The sequence below is a fragment of the Lissotriton vulgaris genome, unplaced genomic scaffold (assembly GCF_964263255.1).
Source record: "Lissotriton vulgaris unplaced genomic scaffold, aLisVul1.2 SCAFFOLD_759, whole genome shotgun sequence".
Taxonomy (NCBI): domain Eukaryota; kingdom Metazoa; phylum Chordata; class Amphibia; order Caudata; family Salamandridae; genus Lissotriton; species Lissotriton vulgaris.
Genome location: NW_028243518.1, coordinates 493100 through 512922, shown reverse-complemented (window position 1 = coordinate 512922; position 19823 = coordinate 493100). Strand labels below are relative to the sequence as shown.

The 19823-nt window shown below is 50.9% G+C and overlaps 1 protein-coding gene across 4 annotated transcripts in view; it reads left to right on the top strand.

The window, feature by feature from the left end:
• OGT (O-linked N-acetylglucosamine (GlcNAc) transferase) overlaps window positions 1-19823 on the top strand; it is a 513172-nt gene that overhangs the window by 247613 nt on the left and 245736 nt on the right. For all 4 annotated transcript variants that reach the window (XM_086948604.1, XM_086948603.1, XM_086948602.1 and 1 more), the window contains exon 14: window positions 17179-17268. In XM_086948604.1, the coding sequence (XP_086804730.1) occupies window positions 17179-17268 (90 nt within the window). The remainder of the gene's footprint in view (window positions 1-17178; window positions 17269-19823) is intronic.

The following is a 19823-nucleotide window of genomic DNA, read 5'->3' as shown; positions in this document are numbered from 1 at the left end:
GTAGAATTAAAAGCTCCCGGCGGGCGGTAACATATTACAGCCGTGAAAGTTGTTCCGGAGAGACAGTTGATTGAAAGACCAAGTATTTCCGTACCAGCCACTGGGTCCATGTCGAGTGTTTTTATGGACCAGGAGGCTCTGTAAATTATGCCAACTCCACCGACCCTTAGGTCTGGGGAGATGCAAGATTTTAAAGTCTTGTGGGCATGCCCAGTCCAGATCTATATTACAGTCGGAGTGGGTCCAGGTCTCGGTCATGAACAATACGTCGAGGTGATGATTCTCAATAAGCTGGGAAATTTCATTTGCGTGTTTAGGCAATGACCTGACATTCAGCAGGCCGGCCATCAGTAAGCCTTTACAGGCGAAGTCATGTAGGGGGTAGGCGGTGTCCGCGAAGGAGAGTTGACCTTCATGAGCACAGTCTCTAAGGGAGAGTAGAGACTCACGTGTCAGATACGGAATGCTGGTGGTAGGTGAAAGGGCAGGAGCATTGGAGAGCGCTGCGGTCGCTGCCGAGGCGCGGACGAGCGCAGACGAGCTTGCCTTATGCGCGCCTTCGGCGCGCATTCATCGCGCCCGCTGCGCTTGCGACAGAGGCTCATAATTGATGGGCGGCGTCGTTGCGTAGGAGGGGGGTGTGGCCAGGCGCAGTGGGCGTGTGGCGGCGACCTGGAATGACGACAGGACGCGATGTGCTCTAAGAGCGAAGCGACAAGCTGTCTGCCGCTGAGCTGTAGCACAGGTAGGGCCAAAGGTGTTTGCACAGTGCAACAAATTTTAAAAGCACACAATATTCAACAGATTCAATTTTTAAAAACGAGCGACTACCGGCTTCCGCCTCAGTAGTATTCCAAGTTGTCAAATGGGCGCTGGCGCTTTGGCGCGTAATTTATATCAATTGGGCGGGGGGGCGTGGCCAGGCGCGGTGGGCGTGTCTGCCGGCGACCTGGAATGACGGCAGGACGCGATGTGCTCTACGAGCGAAGCGACAAGCTGTCTGCCGCTGAGCTGTAGCACAGGTAGGGCCAAAGGTGTTTGCACAGTGCAACAAATTTTAAAAGCACACAATATTCAACAGAACTCTTGAATTCTAATAGTATTGTGGATTATTTTTGTCATTTATGGTCTTGTGGTAACTCTATATAAAAGAATACTTATTTTTGACATAAAACCTTGTGTGGTGTCCATTTGTAGTGTTGTCACTGGATTACTATATGTGTTCACAAATGCTTTACACACTGCCTCTGATATAAGCCTGTCTGCTCGTGCCAAGCTACCAAGGGGGTGAGCAGGGGTTATTTTAGGAGTGTACCTCCTTACCCTGACTAGAGGAGAGGGTCCCAATTTGTTACCAGTACCTACCTGTGCCAACTGGAGACCCCCAATTCTAACACTTGGGCTTCCTGATCAGCCTTCTCTCCAAGTCCCCCGTTTTAAATCTTTTCTTAAAAGGAATCACTCATCTCTTTCCTCTTATTCCCTTCGTGGTGCCTCAGTGTGACTTGAATTTGGTCTTGACCTATTTGATGTGTGCTCCCTTTGAGCCGCTTCACAGCTGTCCTCTTCGAGACTCAACTCTTAAGACTGCATTCCTGGGAGCCATCACATCTGCTAGAGTGATTGAGCTCCAGGCTCTATCATCCAAGTCTCCTTTTCTGGCTGTACAGCTGGACAAGGTTGTCCTAAGAACTCGTCCAACCTTTCTTCCCAAGGTGGTCACCTCCTTTCACATCAGGCAAACCATCACTTTGCCCACCTTCTTTCTGCCTCCACATTATTGCAGATAGGAAGGCAGGCTCCACAGTCTGGACCCAAAACGTGCGCTCTCATTTTACCTGAACCGCACCCAACAGTTCTGGGTGGATGACCAGCTCTTTGTTGGCTACGTGGGTGCCAAGAAATGTTGGTCCGTACACAAGCGCACCATTTTTAGATGGGTCGTTTTGTGTATTTAAAGCCTGTTACTCTCTTGCTCATAAGGAGCCTCCAGTGGGGCTACGCACTCATTCCTGGTGCTATGTAAAGCGCTCTGATACCAGATTTGGGTCAAGTTCGCGCTATATAAAACTTTGTAAAATAATAAATTCCACCAGGGCGACAGCAGCCACTACTGCTTTGGGACGAGTATTCCCTCTGAATGACATGTATTGGGCAGCTACATGGGCATTGTTGCAGACGTTAACGAGACACTTCTGCTTGGACAGTCAAGTCCAGAGAGACTGCTTCTTTGGCAGTTCTGTTCTGTTCTCCAGGGGTTTCTGGTGTGATCTTGGTTCGCAGACTCTCCTCTGAAGTTGGTATTGCTGGGTTATCTATTCTAAGGTAAGGAATCTGTAACTGTTTCTTACCTTCGGTAACAATATGTCTGTAAGCAGCATTAGTTATAGATTCCTTACTGCCCCACCCATCCTCCCCGTTATGCGAACTGATTTCTAGGGTTAAGGACATCCTTTCAGTGCTCTAGGTTTGTGCACCGGTGGTCAGTGTCTTGCATGGCTCTGTGGTCCTGGCGCGGAAAGTCCCCTTTCAAAGTCTGCCCTAAGTGCCACCACAAATATGCACAACGCGACCCACACGACTTGTGCAACCCTTGCCTGCCCGAAGATCATAAGGACAAGGACTGTGAGACCTGCGCAGCGTTCCTGCCGAAGACACTCGTGACACACCGAAACCAAAGACCGGCCCACTACACCAGTGTTTTAGTCTAGGAACAAAACTTCCATGAAGGACCTGGGTTTCTCTAGCGAAGGAGCTCCAGCAGAGTTGACAAACGAAGGATTGGACGTTGAAATCCTATAAAGACTCCGAAAAACTCCACGCCGAGAAGAAGGCGAGGGATTAAAAAAAAAAAAGACTAGGAAGGCAAGACACCATGAAGATCCGTCAGAACCGAAGGGCCACGAGCATAAAACGCCCAAGGCAGCCCCGACGCAGAGCAAAAAAACCATTAAGGGTCAGCCTCAATTAAAAGAACCCCACAGAACCCTACCAAAGGTCACAGAGGAGGGAAAGTCGCAGAAGGCACCGAAGATCAGGGTCTACAACGAACCAGCGAAGGGCACAACACCGCCAAAGACTAACGTCGATGCCGGGAAGAAGAGAAAATCTCCGGCCTCTGACAGAGAGGGCCCTCGAAGTCGAAAGGGAAAGACTTGCGGAGGAGATGGCTACGCTCATACAAAAGAAAAGAGATTTTGACGCCTCACTGAAGGATTTTCGATCCCTAAAACGTTATCCGAACTTAAGAGAGTCTATCTTGAAGACTCAGAAGGAGAGGAAGAAGGTGTCTTCAAATCCCCTTCAACACCAGAACCTCGATGCTAAGACCCAGAGGATTACGGAGTCCTACCTGAGGAAGAGAAACTCTGGAATCTTCATGGATACATGGAACGACCTCAACACTGCGAGCCCAGAAGAGATTTGCTGCCACCCTTCGAAAGCTCCCCCCCACCCCCCTCCCAGATGACATTGCATTCTACAATGACATTGTATAGAGGGCAGCAAATCTGTTTTGTCTACCTTTAGAGGAAGAAAAGCGGGACACCTGGTTCTTACTGGAAACCCTGGCACCCACCACAAAAGGAACCCAGTATATACCTATGTTACCCAGTATCTTGGATCAGGGCAAAGAACCTTTCAAAGAGGCAGCTTCAAACACGGGGGTAATCCCCAGGGTGGAGAAAAAGTATAAACCTTCTTCAAAGGACCCTAAATACATTCAGGGAAGTACAGTACCGGACTCCATCATTGTCACCACTGCCAGAAGGAGAGCAAATGCAGTCTCCAACATCGGTCCTCCACCAAAAAAAGAAAGTAAAAGGATTGTTATAGTGGTGAGAAAGAATGGAGGCGGCAGCAACAACAATGACGCAACGCTAACTCCAATGCACTGTTAAATAAATATGGCCTCCAGCAGTGGGATGATGGAAGAGTTGGTAAACAAACTCCCCGAAGAAGACAAAAAGAGGGCAAAATCTGTTGTCCAAAAAAATAAAAATGTGGCCAATACCTGCCTAAAGTCTGCCCCAGATGCAGGAGATACTGCAAGTAGGCAAATGGGCACAGGAATCATCCTCAGAAGGCACGCCTGGCTCAGAACTTTAGGTTTCAAGCAGGAAGTTCAAACATCAATCTTTAACAGACTTCAATGGGGAAGGTCTATTTGGCAAGGAAGTGGATGGATCCGTTCAGCAAATTAAAAAGGACAACAAAATTCAATGGCAATAGGGGTCCTACAGTGAAGAATTTCATTCAGAAGAGGAGGTTTCAGTGACAGAAAGCCCACAGGTGGAGGCACCTTTGGTCAAGATTAGCAAATGCCACAACAATCCCAAGGACAGAACCAAAACCAACAAATGGGCCAACAGTCTAGCTACCAAGGTTGGCAACAACAACTAAAGCAGCCCTTTTGGGGAAAAGGCCATGGCAGAGGAAGAGGCCAATCCTCTAGAGGAAGAGGAAATGGGTCTAACTGACTTAATTCCAAAAAAGGTCCCACACAACACCAGTGGTGGGAAGTATATTCTTTTTCCACATACAGTGGAAAAGGATCACAACAGACAATTGGATATTACATTTGATAAAATACGGATACTGCATAGAGCTCACAAGAACCCCACCTGCAAATCTGCCCAAAACTGAAAGATTAACAAACACTGTTAAACGCAAAGATCAAAGAGCTATACCTCAAACTGGCACTAGACAAGGTACCAACACTAGAATGGTTCAAAGGAAATTTCTCGCCATACTTCCTGGTACCCAAACAGGATCAAATCATGGACTTAAGATTCTTAAACAAGTTCATACGAACACAACGCTTCAAAGTGTGTACACTCCAAGAAATCCCACAAATTCAAAAAGGGTATTCCTTGGCAAAATAGACCTCAAGGACTCCTACCTACGTATCCCTATGAACAAAAGACACAAAGTACCTAAGATTCTTGCACAATAGAACATACTACCAATTCAAGGTCCTCCATTTTGGCATAAAATCTGCTCCATGGGTGTTCACAAAGCGTCTAGACGCAGTGGCGGCACACCTGAAAAGAGAAGGAATCCACGTCTACCCCTACATAGACGACTTGCTAGTAAGGGGGCATACAAAACAGACCTGTCACAATCATATTAAAAAAAAATTCAAATGCTACAAGACCCAGGTTTCTCTAACCGCAAATCTTCTACAGCACCAGAAAGAGAGAAAACCTTCCTAGGAGCAAGACTAAACACAACAAATGCAAAGGCTTACCCCACACAGGCCAGGATACAAGCTATCCACAACGAAACAGCCATCTACCAGAGTGATCAGTCTGACCGTAAGGAAAGTAATGAAACTAATGGGCATGATGGCATCATGCATCCCACTTATCCCTCACGCTCGCCTACACATGCGCCTATTCCAAGAATGGCTCACCAACAGCTGGTCTTAAGCCACAGGAAGTTGGGTGCAATCACAAACACAATGGTGGGCATCCAACAACCTAGCACATGGGAGATCTTTCAGGAACCCAACTCCATCTGTGACCATCACCACGGATGCATTCCTCAATGGATGGGGTGCACACTTAAACCAGCTAAAAGTTCATGGTCAGTGGAGTAAACGGAACTCCACGAAACATCAACTTCTTGGAGATGATAAACTGTTTTCTGGCACTCAAGGCATTCCAGAAACCTATTCAGGGGAAGAACCTCTTAATCCAAACAGACAATACACCAATGTTCTACCTGAACAAACAGGGTGGTGCACAGTGTTTTCCACTAAGCAAACTCGCACAGGAAATCTGGCAATGGGCAATTCTTCAAAAGATCAATCTAGAGACAGTACATCTACCAGGGATACACAACATTACAGCAGACCAACTGAGCAGACGAAACAACTGCTCCCACGAATGGGAGTTGAAGCAGAGATCTGAAAGAAACACGTTAGTGTTAGATTCCTTACCTTAGAATATCCCCAGGCGTCAGTCTGGATCCGGAAACTTTTGCGTAGCAGTACCCCTGCGCGTCGGTAGGCGTCGTCTGCAGGCGTCCCCTGCGGCTCCGCGTCCGTCGTCGGCGTCGTGCGCCGTGATGACGTCGCTGGAGTACATAGACGCCGCCTCCGCGCGCTGACGTCAGTTCTTCTTTTTTCCGCGCCAGTGGACGCAGATCTGAAGAGCAGTACTCCGGTCTTTGACCAAGTTTTTCGATTGTTTTTTCTCTATTGTGCCTGATAGGATGCCTGGGTTTAAGAATTGCGATGACTGTGAGCGCACGATGTCGGTCACAGACCATCACCGCCTCTGTCTCCGGTGTCTGGGCCCCGACCACGACGTGGACTCCTGCGTCGACTGCCGGGCCCTTACCAACAAGGCTAGGCGGGAGCGGTCCCGCTAGCTACTGGAGCTCCGGGTGTTGGCCCCACGTCGGGACCGGGAGCGGTCCCGGTCCGGCCGGAGGTCGAGAGAGCGTTCGAGGGAGCGGTCGCGGAGCCGCGCCGGGCGCTCCGGAAGTCGACACCACTCGTCAGGCTCGTCAGGTAGGAAGCCACGCGCCGCAACAATCCTTCCAACGCGGTGGCGGCCGTGGAAACCGCCGTGGTGGCGGTCGGGGACAACGGCGGGGTCAGACCACACCTTCCCCCGCAGCATCTACCCCAAAATCCTCCTAGTCCGTGCTTTCGGCCCCATGTGACGCCAGTGGGTGGCAGGGTTCGCCATCACCACGCTCACTGGCGCACGATCACTTCGGACAGGTGGGTGCTGCAAATCGTCCGAAGGGGCTACTCCCTCCCCTTCGAGACCTCTCCTCCAGCCATGCCACCGCAGAACCACCGTGTGTCGGGGGACCACTTGACACTTCTGCAGGAGGAAGTTACGGCCCTCTTGGCCAAGGGGGCCATCGAGCGCGTTCCTGGGCCAGAAGTAGGGCGTGGTTGCTATTCCCACTACTTTCTGGTGCCCAAGAAGGACAAGGGGGGCCTACGTCCTATCTTGGATCTAAGGAACGTCAACGGCTTCCTCCGGAAGGAGAAGTTCAAGATGTTGACGTTAGCTCAGGTCTTGGCTGCTCTAGACCCACAAGACTGGATGGTAGCGTTGGACTTGCAGGATGCCTATTTTCACATCCCCGTCCTGCCGGCCCACCGGCGTTACCTGCGGTTCACGGTAGGCCTGGAGCACTTTCAGTTTATCGTGCTCCCCTTCGGCCTTACCAGCGCCCCACGGGTGTTCACAACGGTGATGGCGGTGGTCGCAGCCCATCTGCGCAGGTTGGGGGTTTCAGTCTTCCCCTACCTAGACGATTGGTTGTTGAAGGCGGGCTTGCCCCAAACAGTCGTCCACCACCTTCAGATGACGGCAGACCTCTTGCACGACCTGGGGTTCTCCATCAACGTGCCGAAATCACACCTGTGTCCCTCTCAAAAGCTCCTTTTCATTGGAGCGGTTCTGGACTCGGCGCAGTTTCGGGTTTATCCTCCGGAACGGCGGGTTCGGGATATTCAGGCTTTGATTCCCATCTTTCAGCCGCTATCCCGAGTTTCGGTCAGGTTGACGCTGCGGCTGCTGGGACTGATGGCTTCCTGCATCCTTCTGGTGCATCACGCCCGGTGGCGGATGCGGGCTCTGCAGTGGGACCTGAAGTTTCAGTGGGCCCAGCATCAGGGCAACTTGTCCAACCACGTCTTGATCTCGGAGGGCACTGCGAGACAACTGCAGTGGTGGCTTACGGACCGCGATTGGGTCAGGGGCAAGTCCCTCTCCCTTCCCCAAACGGAGCACGTAGTCGTGACGGACGCGTCCCTCCAGGGCTGGGGTGGCCACTTGGGAGAGGCAGAGATCAGAGGCATCTGGTCTCCGGCGGAGTCCCGGCTCCATATCAACCTGTTGGAGCTGCGGGCGATTCGTCTGGCACTGAAGGCATTCCTCCCCTTTGTCAACGGGAGTGTAGTGCAGGTGTTCACCGACAACACCACCGCCATGTGGTACTGCAACAAACAGGGCGGAGTGGGGTCGTGGACCCTTTGCCAGGAGGCTCTGCGCCTCTGGCAATGGCTGGAACGTCAGAGCGTGACTCTGACGGTTCAACACCTGGCAGGTTCTCTGAACGCCAGGGCGGACTAACTCAGCCGTCGGTGCTCGATGGATCACGAATGGCGTCTGAACTCGGACGTGGCGCAAGGCATCTTTCGGCAATGGGGAGAGCCTTGGTTAGATCTATTCGCCACAGAAGAGAACGCGCAATGTCATCAGTTCTGCGCGTTGGAGTTTCCAAGACGGCACTCGCACGGCGACGCCTTTCGGCGCGAGTGGAGTTGCGGTCTGTTATACGCCTTTCCGCCTATACCACTTCTGCCCAGAGTGCTGAAGAAGATCAGGCGCGACCGGGCCCAAGTTATCCTTGTGGCTCCGGACTGGGCTCGAAGGTATTGGTATCCCGAGCTACTCAGCATGTCAGTCGGTCCCCCGATCCGCCTGCCCCTTCAGGAGGACCTTCTGTCGCAGCAGCAGGGGACGGTCCTCCACCCGAACCTGTCCAGTCTCCACCTCCATGCTTGGAGATTGAGCGGCGGCAGTTGAGGCCATTTGACTTGCCTCCTGAAGTCTGTGATGTTATTCTGGCAGCCAGGCGTCCCTCCACTAAGTCGGTATACGCCTGTCGGTGGAACAGATTTGTGGCATGGTGCACAGCAAAGGCTGTGGATCCTCTTTCTGCCCCTCTTTCGGAGGTTCTTCTGTTTCTTCTTTCTCTTGCCCAGCAGGGCTCTGCTCTGGGCACTATCAAGGGCTACCTTTCTGCCCTTTCAGCCTTTTTGAGGCTTCCTGATCAGCCTTCTTTGTTCAAATCCCCGATTGTCACTCGATTCTTGAAAGGCATCACTCACATGTTTCCACCTGTTCCGTTTGTGATGCCTCAGTGGGATTTGAACCTGGTTCTGACCTTTCTCATGTGTGCTCCCTTTGAGCCCCTTCATTCTTGCCCTCTCCGTCTCCTGACTTTAAAGACGGCTTTCCTGGTTGCCATCACCTCTGCCAGGAGAGTGAGTGAGCTCCAGGCTCTTTCTGTCCAACCTCCTTTCCTGTCCATTCATCCTGATAAGGTGGTTCTGAGGACTAGACCTTCTTTCCTGCCCAAGGTTGTTTCGGCCTTTCACATCGGGCAGTCCATCACCCTCCCTTCCTTCTTCCCGCCTCCGCATCCTTCAAAGGATGAAGAGCGGCTCCATCGTCTGGACCCAAAACGTGCGCTTTCATTTTACATGGATCGCACACGCCAGTTCCGGGTGGATGACCAACTGTTTGTTGGCTACGTGGGTGCGAAGAAGGGACGGGCGGTCTGTAAACGAACCATCTCTCGATGGGTCGTCCTCTGCATCAAAGCGTGCTACTCTTTGGCTCGGAAGGAGCCTCCTGTTGGGCTGAGGGCCCATTCCACTCTGGCCACGGCGGCTACCACTGCCCTGGGCCGGGGAGTCCCCTTGCAGGACATTTGCCAAGCGGCTACGTGGGCCTCGCTGCACACCTTTGCGAGGCACTACTGCCTGGACAGTCAAGTCCGGAGGGATGGCTTCTTTGGCCGTTCTGTCCTCCAGGACTTTCTGGTGTAGTTTTGTATTGGTTCGCAGACCCACCACCGGGGTTGGTATTGCTGGGGTATGTATTCTAAGGTAAGGAATCTAACACTAACGTGTTTCTTTCAGATGAACAAGTTACTTACCTTCGGTAACGATATATCTGTAAGAAACATTAGTTAGTGTTAGATTCCTTACCGAACCCACCCATCCTCCCCGTTCTGCGAACTGATACCTAGGGTTAAGGTCATCCCTTTCAGGGCCCTAGTTTCAAATGGCACCAGTGTTGGTTCTCTCATGGCTCTGCGTCTCCTGGCGCGGAAATGCTGTGTGCAAAGAACTGACGTCAGCGCGCGGAGGCGGCGTCTATGTACTCCAGCGACGTCATCACGGCGCACGACGCCGACGACGGACGCGGAGCCGCAGGGGACGCCTGCAGACGACGCCTACCGACGCGCAGGGGTACTGCTACGCAAAAGTTTCCGGATCCAGACTGACGCCTGGGGATATTCTAAGGTAAGGAATCTAACACTAACTAATGTTTCTTACAGATATATCGTTACCGAAGGTAAGTAACTTGTTCTACAGTACAATATCAATTCAACATCTGGGGAACCGCAGTGCTAGATCTGTTCGCAACAGTGCAGAACAAGAAATGCCAGCGCTTTGCCTTGAGGTTTCCACACCACCTATCAAAGGGAAATGCACTTTCACTCAATTGGTCGGACATTTGCTTTCTCCTTTCCACCAATACCCCTGAAGCAAAGAATGTTGCAAAAAGCCCAGTAAGAAGTGATTCGCATTGCCCCTTAATGGCCAAGACAAACATGGTACTCAACCCTCCTAGAACTAACCAAGGGAGAGATGGTCCGGATCAAAGCAGAACAAGACCTAATACAATGCAGCACATCAGATTTCCCACCCAGAACCGGCGATACTACAGCTAGCAGCTTGTACATACAGTTGGGGCATCTCAACCTGCCTCTGTGAACTATGGAAGTTCTAAGGGAAGCAAGGAAGCACTCAACAAGAAAGTGCTATACAACTAAATGGAAGCAATACGCTACATGGTGCACCGCTAACAACAAATGTGGTTAATCTATACACAAGAAACCGTTCTTACATACCTTACTTACCTCTTGGACAGCAACATCAACTTTTCCAGCCTTAAAGTGCGCCTTGCGGCCATAGTGGCATACACAAGAGGAAAATCCTGCAAAAGCTTTTTTACAAGACCAGTCATTAAAAGCTTCTTAGAAGGAGCCAAGAGAATAGCTCCACCAAGAGCTGCTCCTGTACCAACATGGAGCTTCAGTATAGCCCGTGCATGCAGCGGACCTCAAGGATATTACTATGAAGACAGCCTTTCTCAATGCTCGAACATCACTACTAGGAGTAATTGAACTGCAACCGTTAACAATACAAGAGCCCTACTTACAAATTCAGAAGGATAAAGTTATCTTAAAAACCAATCCACAGTTTTTACCAAAAGTGATATCTAAGTATCAGTTAAATCAAAAAGTTTGCCCGCCGTTTTTTCCCCAAAGACCCAAAAGCTAAAGGAGAGAGCCTCCATACCCTGGATGTAAGGAGGGCCTTAATATACTGTAGGAAGGTACATCCTGACTATGGTTGCCCCCAACTTTTTGCCCTGTGTTTTAGCTGGTTTTGGACATAGTCGACCTGGGACCCTGCCAATCAGGACCCCAGGCCTACTGCTCTCTCTTTAAAATGGATTCCATGTACCCTAGGTACATTTCCAATTGGTACTGGGCCACCCTATCAGACCCTGTAACTCAGGGCATGGGTACCCAGGGCTGCCAGGGGCTGCAGCATGTATTATGCCACCCCTGGCTGGCCTCCTAAATTTGACACAACTGGCTGCATGACAGCTGGGGCAAAGTCGTGTAATCACCCTTTGCTGTAGGTGTAGTATACCTATACCTAACCCTAAAAATGGACACACAGATTCCTATCAGTCACTCCTATGGCAGGCCTTGACAATCCTGAAGGCAGAGTGCTTGGAATCGTGTGAGATGGTGCTCTGGCATGAGCTGAGCCTGTCTGCAGCTTGCGGAATCAAGTCCTAATAGCTGTTCCATGATATCGCATACCATATACTCTTAAGTGCATTATAATCCTCGCGGTTAAATGCTATCTTTGGTATTGCTTTATCAAAACATGTCGAGTAAGGTGTCATACGAATTGGAATACTAACCCCTCGCCAATTCTGGCGACGGGGTTAGCATTCCACCCTTCTAGAGGGACACGACATGTATGTAACTGTGAACCCCGGTTAAAGTTAAGCAAAGCCTCAGCTCCACAAAATGGATGCTGCCACCACAGACACGAGTCTGACCCCCTGCAGCTGGGAGTCCTCCCAGTGAGGGGAGCCTGGACAAAGGGTTTCCTGTCAGGGGCGGTGCTAGCACCGTCCCAGACATGGTTTTGTGTATCCTGGGTAGGCAGGGCTTTCCAGGAAGGTGACTGCTGAGTGGCACCCCGGTGCTCACTACGCATAGGCCAGTCAGAACCAGTTCCAGGGGCACACCAGCCCCTGGCCTGGGGAAGTCCGGCAGGGGAGAGGGGTGTAACCACCCCCCTCCTGGTCCCACCCATAGGCAGGACCTAGTCACCGGGTCAGCCCCCTTTTTTAGTATAAAGATAGGAGCGGGCCCCCTGTTCAAATTAGATCATCTTTGGAATCAAGATACCACTTTCTTCGAAAGGACTTCACGATTTCTTCTTCAAGATTCTCCCTTGTGGCTAAGGAGTAGTCACCCTGCATCCGCAGGCACCATCCTAAAGAACACTGCGGTCTGCTGCAAGTCCTTCATCACGAATCCGACGACCCAGCTCGACGAGACCCGGCTTCCCTGGCACCTCTGACCTCTACTCACCTCTACAGCCAAGCTGAGAACCGTGAGTGCGACGAGACCTCAAGGGACCGACGATCGCCAAGACTGCACGACATCTTTACTGCAAGCCCACCGTGTCCTCCACTGGTGAGTGCTTTGGGGTCCGAGAAGCCCCGACCCAGCGCAGCTCCAGCACCCAAGGTCAGCCTCCCTGCATCTCCACGATCGGCGTGGGGCCCTTCTGCTGTTTGCTGTGCACTGCGTTGTTTGGCTACTAGCCGGCTGGCTTGTGGCCTTCCGAACGACGCCCGACGACAACTCTTCTGCTGGTCTGGTTGCTCCAGGCTGGCCCTTGCTTCCTTGTTCAAGAGAGGCACCCCGGACCCTCCTGGTCCACTCCAGACGCCATTTTAGGTCCACCGCGTGGGCTTGAATTTGCCAAGGCTTTGTTGCCCAATCCTGGGTCCAGCGACGCCGACAGCTTCTATCTTCGTGGGACAGCTCGATCCTCCATCCTGGTCGCCGACAACGCCTCCTGGTCCGTGAGATCTTCGAGTCAAGCGTCACCCACTCACCTTGTCGAGGTGGCTACCATCCGGTGCCCTCCTGGTGCCCACTGACTACTGGCTAGTAGTCTCGAACTTGGTCCCCTCTGCTTTCAGGTGTCATCTATCTTCGAGATCCAGGCTTGGATCCAACTGAACTTTCTTCACTGGTCACCGGCCAGCATCTTTTCTTCCGGCTCCTGGTCCGTCTACGAGGATTCCCGACGTCTTTTCAGACCTATGCAGCTGCAGCCCCTGGGCTAGGTAACTTCGGCATTTCGGTGCCCCAGCATAGCCTCACTATCCAAGGGTCAGAATCTACTTTCGTTTTCTCCCTACCAGGTCGGGTTCGCCCGAGAACACTAACTTTCTATTTCCTAGCTACCATAGACTTTTGTCCGCATCTCGCGTGAGAGTGCACACACTGCACCCGAGTCCCCTAGGCCTCCTAGACGTAATCTAACGATTCCCTAGTCAAGTCCTAGCGATTCCAAAAGCTATTAGTACTGTACTTACCTGCTAGGAATTTCACATTCCACTTTTAGAGTATATGGTTTTCCGTGCCCCTCGGGCATTTGTATATACTGTGCTAACTTAAGTATTTTTGTAAGAGTTTTGGTTTGTGCTTAGTACCCTGTCCTCATAAAGAGTACAGGGCTGTTGTGATCTTTAATAAATAACTGTTTATTTTCATAACACTTGTGTGGTGTCCTTTCACTGGGTATTCAAGGGGTATATGTGTGGTAAACAGCTGGCTTAACACGCCCTCTCGAGTCTTTAGCCTTAGACTGCTCGTATCCATGCTACTAGGATAGCTGGTCTATAAGGTTGACTTACAACCAATCATCAATAAGGGTTGCTGGACTGATACATAGTGGGCACTAGAATAGTGACCACTGCATATCAGGCCACCTTCTCACATATACTATTTGCAAAAGCAGAACCAATCCGGAAGACCAAGCAATTGTTCGTCGCCTATGCACACACCAACACAGGGTCAGCGGTCACAAAAGCAACTATTGCAAGATGGATAGTACAACCCTCCAATTATGTTGTTCCAATGCCAAAAAGGAAATAAGAATGCAACCAACTGCTCACTCCACTAGAAAGAAAGAAGCAACGCTAGCCTTTATGGCTAATGTTCCCATTGATTCCATTTGCGCAGCAGCATCAGGGGCATCACCACACACCTTTACAAGACATTGAGTGGACATACAAATGAATAAGGAAGCTCAAATTGGACAAAGGGTGCTCCAACACCTGTTTGCAAGGTCTTTTTTACACCACAGCCTCCCAGACACTGGAGAAATCACTACGTAATCGGATGCACAGCATGTGAATTCAGAAAAGGATTCGCGCTCAAAACAAAATGGTTACTTACCAGTAGGAGTAGTTTTGCAGCTTGAAGAATTTACTGGATTCACATGCGACCCACCCGGTCTCCCCTATAAGGAAAACAAACAGGTGGGGAAGCAAAGAATTATATCGGTATTGCTTAAACCATCTGAAGGATTACAAAGACAAGAACAGAACAAAGAATCTAAAGATGATCACACAGGGGACATACCCAACACCAAATTTTGGTTGACAGCGACCAAAACAAGAAAAAAACCAGACCATTCCGGACCCAACCACTAGATGGCGGAATGATGCACAGCAAGTGAATATAGAAAATTCTTCAAGCTGCAAAACTACTACTGGTAACCATTTCGTTTTCAAACTCCACATGCGGAAACTTTTTCCAAGAAACAGTCAACGCTATCCTATGCCGGAAAATAGTGTTATCTGTTTTAGGGCAATTATTCAGTAGTGGGAGTTGAGGTTCTAGTGGTACACTCAGGAGTCCCCCTGGGCCAGGGATGCGCACTCGTTACACCCTCAGCGGCACTAGGGCGGCCTGGAGCAGGGTGCTGTTTCGAAGTCTGCGCCCTCTTTGCAATGGGTAACCTGCTGTTTGCAAAGGCACTCCAGGCTCAGGGACTAAGGTCTTCTGGGTGCGACCACCACTTCGTGAGGTAAGTTGGCGTGCTAGGGGTTGGTTAGTCACTGTCGGTTGGGCCACCCAAGGCTGTGGGGCATTGAATGCAGGGCTGCCTTTTAGGGTTGGATCTTCTTACCAGCTCCTAGTCGCGTTTGGGGGGGACCTTCCAGATTTAGGCTGCAGGCGTCTGCTTGAGGCAGGTCAGGGGCCACTGGATCTCTGGTCAGGATCGCCGGGCAGACCTCCTCTTGGTGTTGGGCCACTCTAACTCAGGCCGTGGGTGTCTGGTGCAGAGGGCTGCAAACTCATGGATCCCTGCAGAGCTGGTAACTGTTTGAACAAATCCGGTGTTCACAGGAGCCAGTCTTTGGATTTGAAGGCAGGCCGATCCTCTGGGTTTCTCAAGGTTGTTGGCCGCATAAAACACTGGGATTTCGCTGGAAAAGGTTCGAGGTAGGGACAGGCCAATAGGGCTGGGGCCAAGTCAATAGGCGTCCTCCTTTTTAGCTTCGGCAAAGCTGTTCGGTCCTTCTGCTCTTCTTGTAGGTTCTTGTCTGAGGAAGCAAGGTTCAGGGGTGCCCCTAAATCTAGGATTTAGGGGCTTTACCAATAGGTAAAAAGGTTGGCACCAATGGGTCCCTTCCCTGCGGTAGGTACAACCCCTATTACGCCACCCTCCAGTGGGAAGGGGGGGGGGGCATAAGCCTTTCCCCGGTTGGCTGGGTCCCCCATCTGCAAGATGGCGGGGACACGAGGTTGTGCTTCACCTCTCCTCCCCATCTGAGGAGTTGAGTTGGCAGAGGTGTGCACACCTCTAACTCACTTGTTTTTCCTGCTGGTTCTCCTGCCCAAAGTGGGTGTCCGAACGAGTGGGGACCAGTTGCCGAAAAGCAGCAAGTGACCTATGGAAGCTCACGAAGGCGGCATGCCTTTGAAACTTCCCCTTCGTGTACCATGCCCACCCTAAGTGAGGAGGCTTAGCACCTCGTCCCAGAATGTGCATAGTTGCAGGCCCCGAGAGCAACAGGATCTCGGCCTAGGTGTCCAGAAGCATGTCTGGTGGTGGCAGCTGGAAACAGCCACTCAGCCTGGACTCTAGTGGTAGGTCGTTTTTAAGGCAGCATCAAAGATACCCTCCAAGTGCATTTTTAAATGTAAACCCACACTGGCATCGGTGTGGGTTTAATGTGCTGAGAAGTTTGAAACCAAACTTCAGTTTTTAGTGTAGCCATTATGGTGCTGTGGAGTTCGTAATGACAAGCTCCCAGCACCATATACTCGTAATGGCAGCACTGCACTTCAAGTCTAAAAATGGACTTGAACACTCTAGGGGTACAGGGCTCATGCACCTGTACCCTCACCACTGGTATAGTGCACCCAGCTAGAGAGATGACTGATGTATGCAAGGGCAGTGGGTTGTAGGCATGGCACACAGGAATGTTTATCAAGTTGACTATTCACTTTCTTCTGCACCAAGACACGCAGCCTGCAAAGGTGGGGTGGGCGGGGGAAGGAGTGTGGGTGTGTGTGTGTGTGTGCGCGCGCGCACACAAACAGGGCCTCTAAGGGTGGCACAGTAAGTGCTGTATCCCTTAGAGGTCTTCCCTGGTTACAGTGCCCTGGGTACCTCTGGTACCATTTACCAGGGGCTGACCTGTGGCCATAGATGCCAATTCGGTTTAGGCTTCAATGCAGTTTTAGGGAAGAACATAGGCCCTGGGTACTTGATAGGCAGGAGCCCAGGACACACTCGGCAGTTCAGCAAAAAGTGGGGGCAACCATGTAGAAAGAGGGCACTTTCTCAGTGTGTCCCGTTTATATTTTGTGTTCTATTTTAGAGTAAGTATGTTCTATTGAGATACAATCTCCCTTCTCCCACAACTGCTCTTCTTGCCTGAATATCCTTGGGGATTTTATGTAGTGTCAACGACGAGAACTCATGCCTTGAGTCCAAAGTGGAACCACTAGTGAGACAGGCGCTGCTTCGAAGAGTCTGACTGAGATCAATTGAAGTATTATATTCTTTGAAAGGTATTTTTGATGGAGATTCCTAGTTATGAGTAGGTAACGTTTTCCATAATGCTGGGTAATTCGGTCTTGCATATTTAGACAGCTCTGCACTGAACGGGCAACATGGTTTAGGAGTGCACTTCTGGCTCTCTGCATTTTTTTTTTTAACTTGGTTTGTAATTCTGTGCTGTTCCCAGATCTAATGTATGTTGTATTTGTTTTGTTTAACTGTAGGTGTTTTGTTATGCCCTCAGTCCTGATGATGGTACAAATTTTCGAGTGAAAGTTATGGCTGAAGCAAACCATTTCACTGACCTATCGCAGGTGAGGTTCTCCACATTTCTTTAGTTCTGTAAATAAGCAGTTTTGTTGAGTGATGCAACATAGTTTGTGGACTACACTTGTGAAGAATTGTGTACTGCAGTCAATTTTGAATGTTGGGGGAAACTGGGTTTTGCAGCGTGAATCTTTTCTTGATCCGCATGCTGTGCATTATTCCACCATCTAGTGGTTATGTCTAGAGCTGTCTCTGAAAACATTTGTCCTTCTGTTTGTTTTTGTTGTCGACGTACCTCCGTTTGGTACACCTTGTGAAGTTATTGTGCTTCCTCTGGAAGCTCCCACCTTTGGTCTCCATCATCAGATATTTATCCGCCGTTGGGTCTGGCTATATTTCCATCGACGGGAAGGATAAAGTAATCAAAGACCAAAATCTACTCCAGAGAGTAGTAGTCAGCGAGGGAAAATAAAGGGAAGGTCTGGGAGCAAAACAGGGTATTTTCACCAAAGAACATGAAAAAAAGCACGTTGGGGTGGGTGCTTTACTCCGTGATGGAGAGAACACCAGTCCAGTTCTGCAAGAACTGCCATCACAAGTTCGCGACAAAGGACCATGGACCAACAGCCAGTTTGCAATCTCTGCCTTTTGGTGGACTATTGCCGTGAAGATTGTAATGTCTGTGTATTTTTTGTGCTGAAGACCCTGAGGGTAAGATAATGACACAGTAGCTCACCATACCATGCATGGCTAACATACACTATCCCTGCAAGATTTGGGCCTGTCTAGCGATGAGAACTTCGCCAAGGGGCCAGAAGGGGATGTTGAGGCCGAAGTCCAAATCATACTGTGAGAAAGTGCCATCTTACTTGCATTGGTATGCCCCCACTTTTGCTGGATTGCAGATGTGCTTTGAGTGTGCCCTGTGCTCCTAGCAACCAGGTGCCCATGGCCTGTGTTCCTTCCCTAAAACTGTGTTGAAACTAAAACACAATTGGCATCTCTGGCCAGCTTTCAGCCCCTGGTAAATGGTACCCTAGGTACCAAGGGCATTGTGACCAGAGAAAACCCCTAAGGGCAGCAGCACTTATTGTGCCATCCTTGGGGGCCCTGTACCCTGACAGACACATACTGCCTTTGCAGGCGAGTGTCTTGCTGCAGAACTAAACAAAGAGTCGACATGGCACAAATCCCCGTGTGCCATGCCTACAACACACTGCACTGGCATCCATCAGTCACCCCTAGCTGGGTGCACTATGCCAGTGGTGTGGGCACAGGTGAATGAGCCCTGTGCCCCTACAGTACCCAGGGCCATACCTAGGCACTGTAAGTGCAGTGCTGCCGTTAAGAGTATATGGTGCTGGGAGGTTGTCATTACGAACTCCACAGCACCATGATGGCTTCACTCAAGACTGAGCAGTTTGATATCAAACTTCTCAGCACATTAAACCCACATTGATGCCAGTGTGGGATTTAATGCCAAATTCACGCCAGTGGACATCTTAGAGATGCCCCCTGAACCTAACCTACAATCCACGTCTTGTCTGAGAGGCTGCCTAGGCTGCCACACAGCCGACATGTTGCTGGACCACTTGGTAGAGAGCCATCCGCTCTCCTGGGCCTGAAACAATGCACATCCTGGGCGAGGTGCTAGGTCTCCTCCCCCAGGATGGGCAGGGTAAGCTTCAAAGGCATGCCACCTTTGTGAGCGTCTCCAGACCACTTGCTGTACCCAGCAACTGGCCCCCACCTATTCTGACCCCCACTCTGGCGGGAAGACTTGCGGGAAACCCTACGTGAGGAAAGGGGATGTGCCAGCCTGTGCCAACTCCACCCCTCAGGTGGGAGAAGTGAGGTGAAGCACAACTCCGGGCTCCGGCCATCTTTAGGATTCTGAGCCCTGCCCAATCCTAGATAGGCTCCTGCCCCCCCTCCCACAGGAGAGGAGCAGGATAGGGGTGTACTCACCCCAGGTCCCTGCCCTTCCTCTATCTGTAACGCCCCTAAATGTAGTATTTAAAGGCACCCTGAACCTTCCTTCCCCAGATCCCGATTCGAAAACAAGAAAGATCAAGAAGAAGACTTGCCGTGCAGCTGCTAACAAGAGGACCACACCAACTGACTTGGCCCCAGCCCTACAGTCCTGTTGATCCTTGAACCTGCTCCTGCTAAATCCTGGCATCTCCTATGGACAGCAACCTTGAAAACCCCGGAGGACCTGCCTGCCTTGATCCTCTTAGAGACTGGGACTCTCACGAGCAGTGGCTCTGCTCAAACAGCAATACCCCTGTTGCCAGGAACCGCAAATCCAGCCGACTCTACACCCGCCAAGCCCGGCCTGTGCCAGAGTGGACAACGACCCTGAGGACGTCCCCCCGGCGATTGTGACCTGAAATCCAATGCTGAAGGACCCTCCTCAATGACCCAGACGATGCCCGCAGTCTCATTAAAGGAGACCCCTCCAACTGCGACCAGCAGAGGGTAAGATTTCCCGACCTCAAAAGACAAACCCGCACCCGGCGCCCCACGGCCCCCATTGCCCAACTCCTGGGTGCCCACCTATCCTCCAAGATCCCAACTTGCCCCTCGAAGTGTTGGTCGC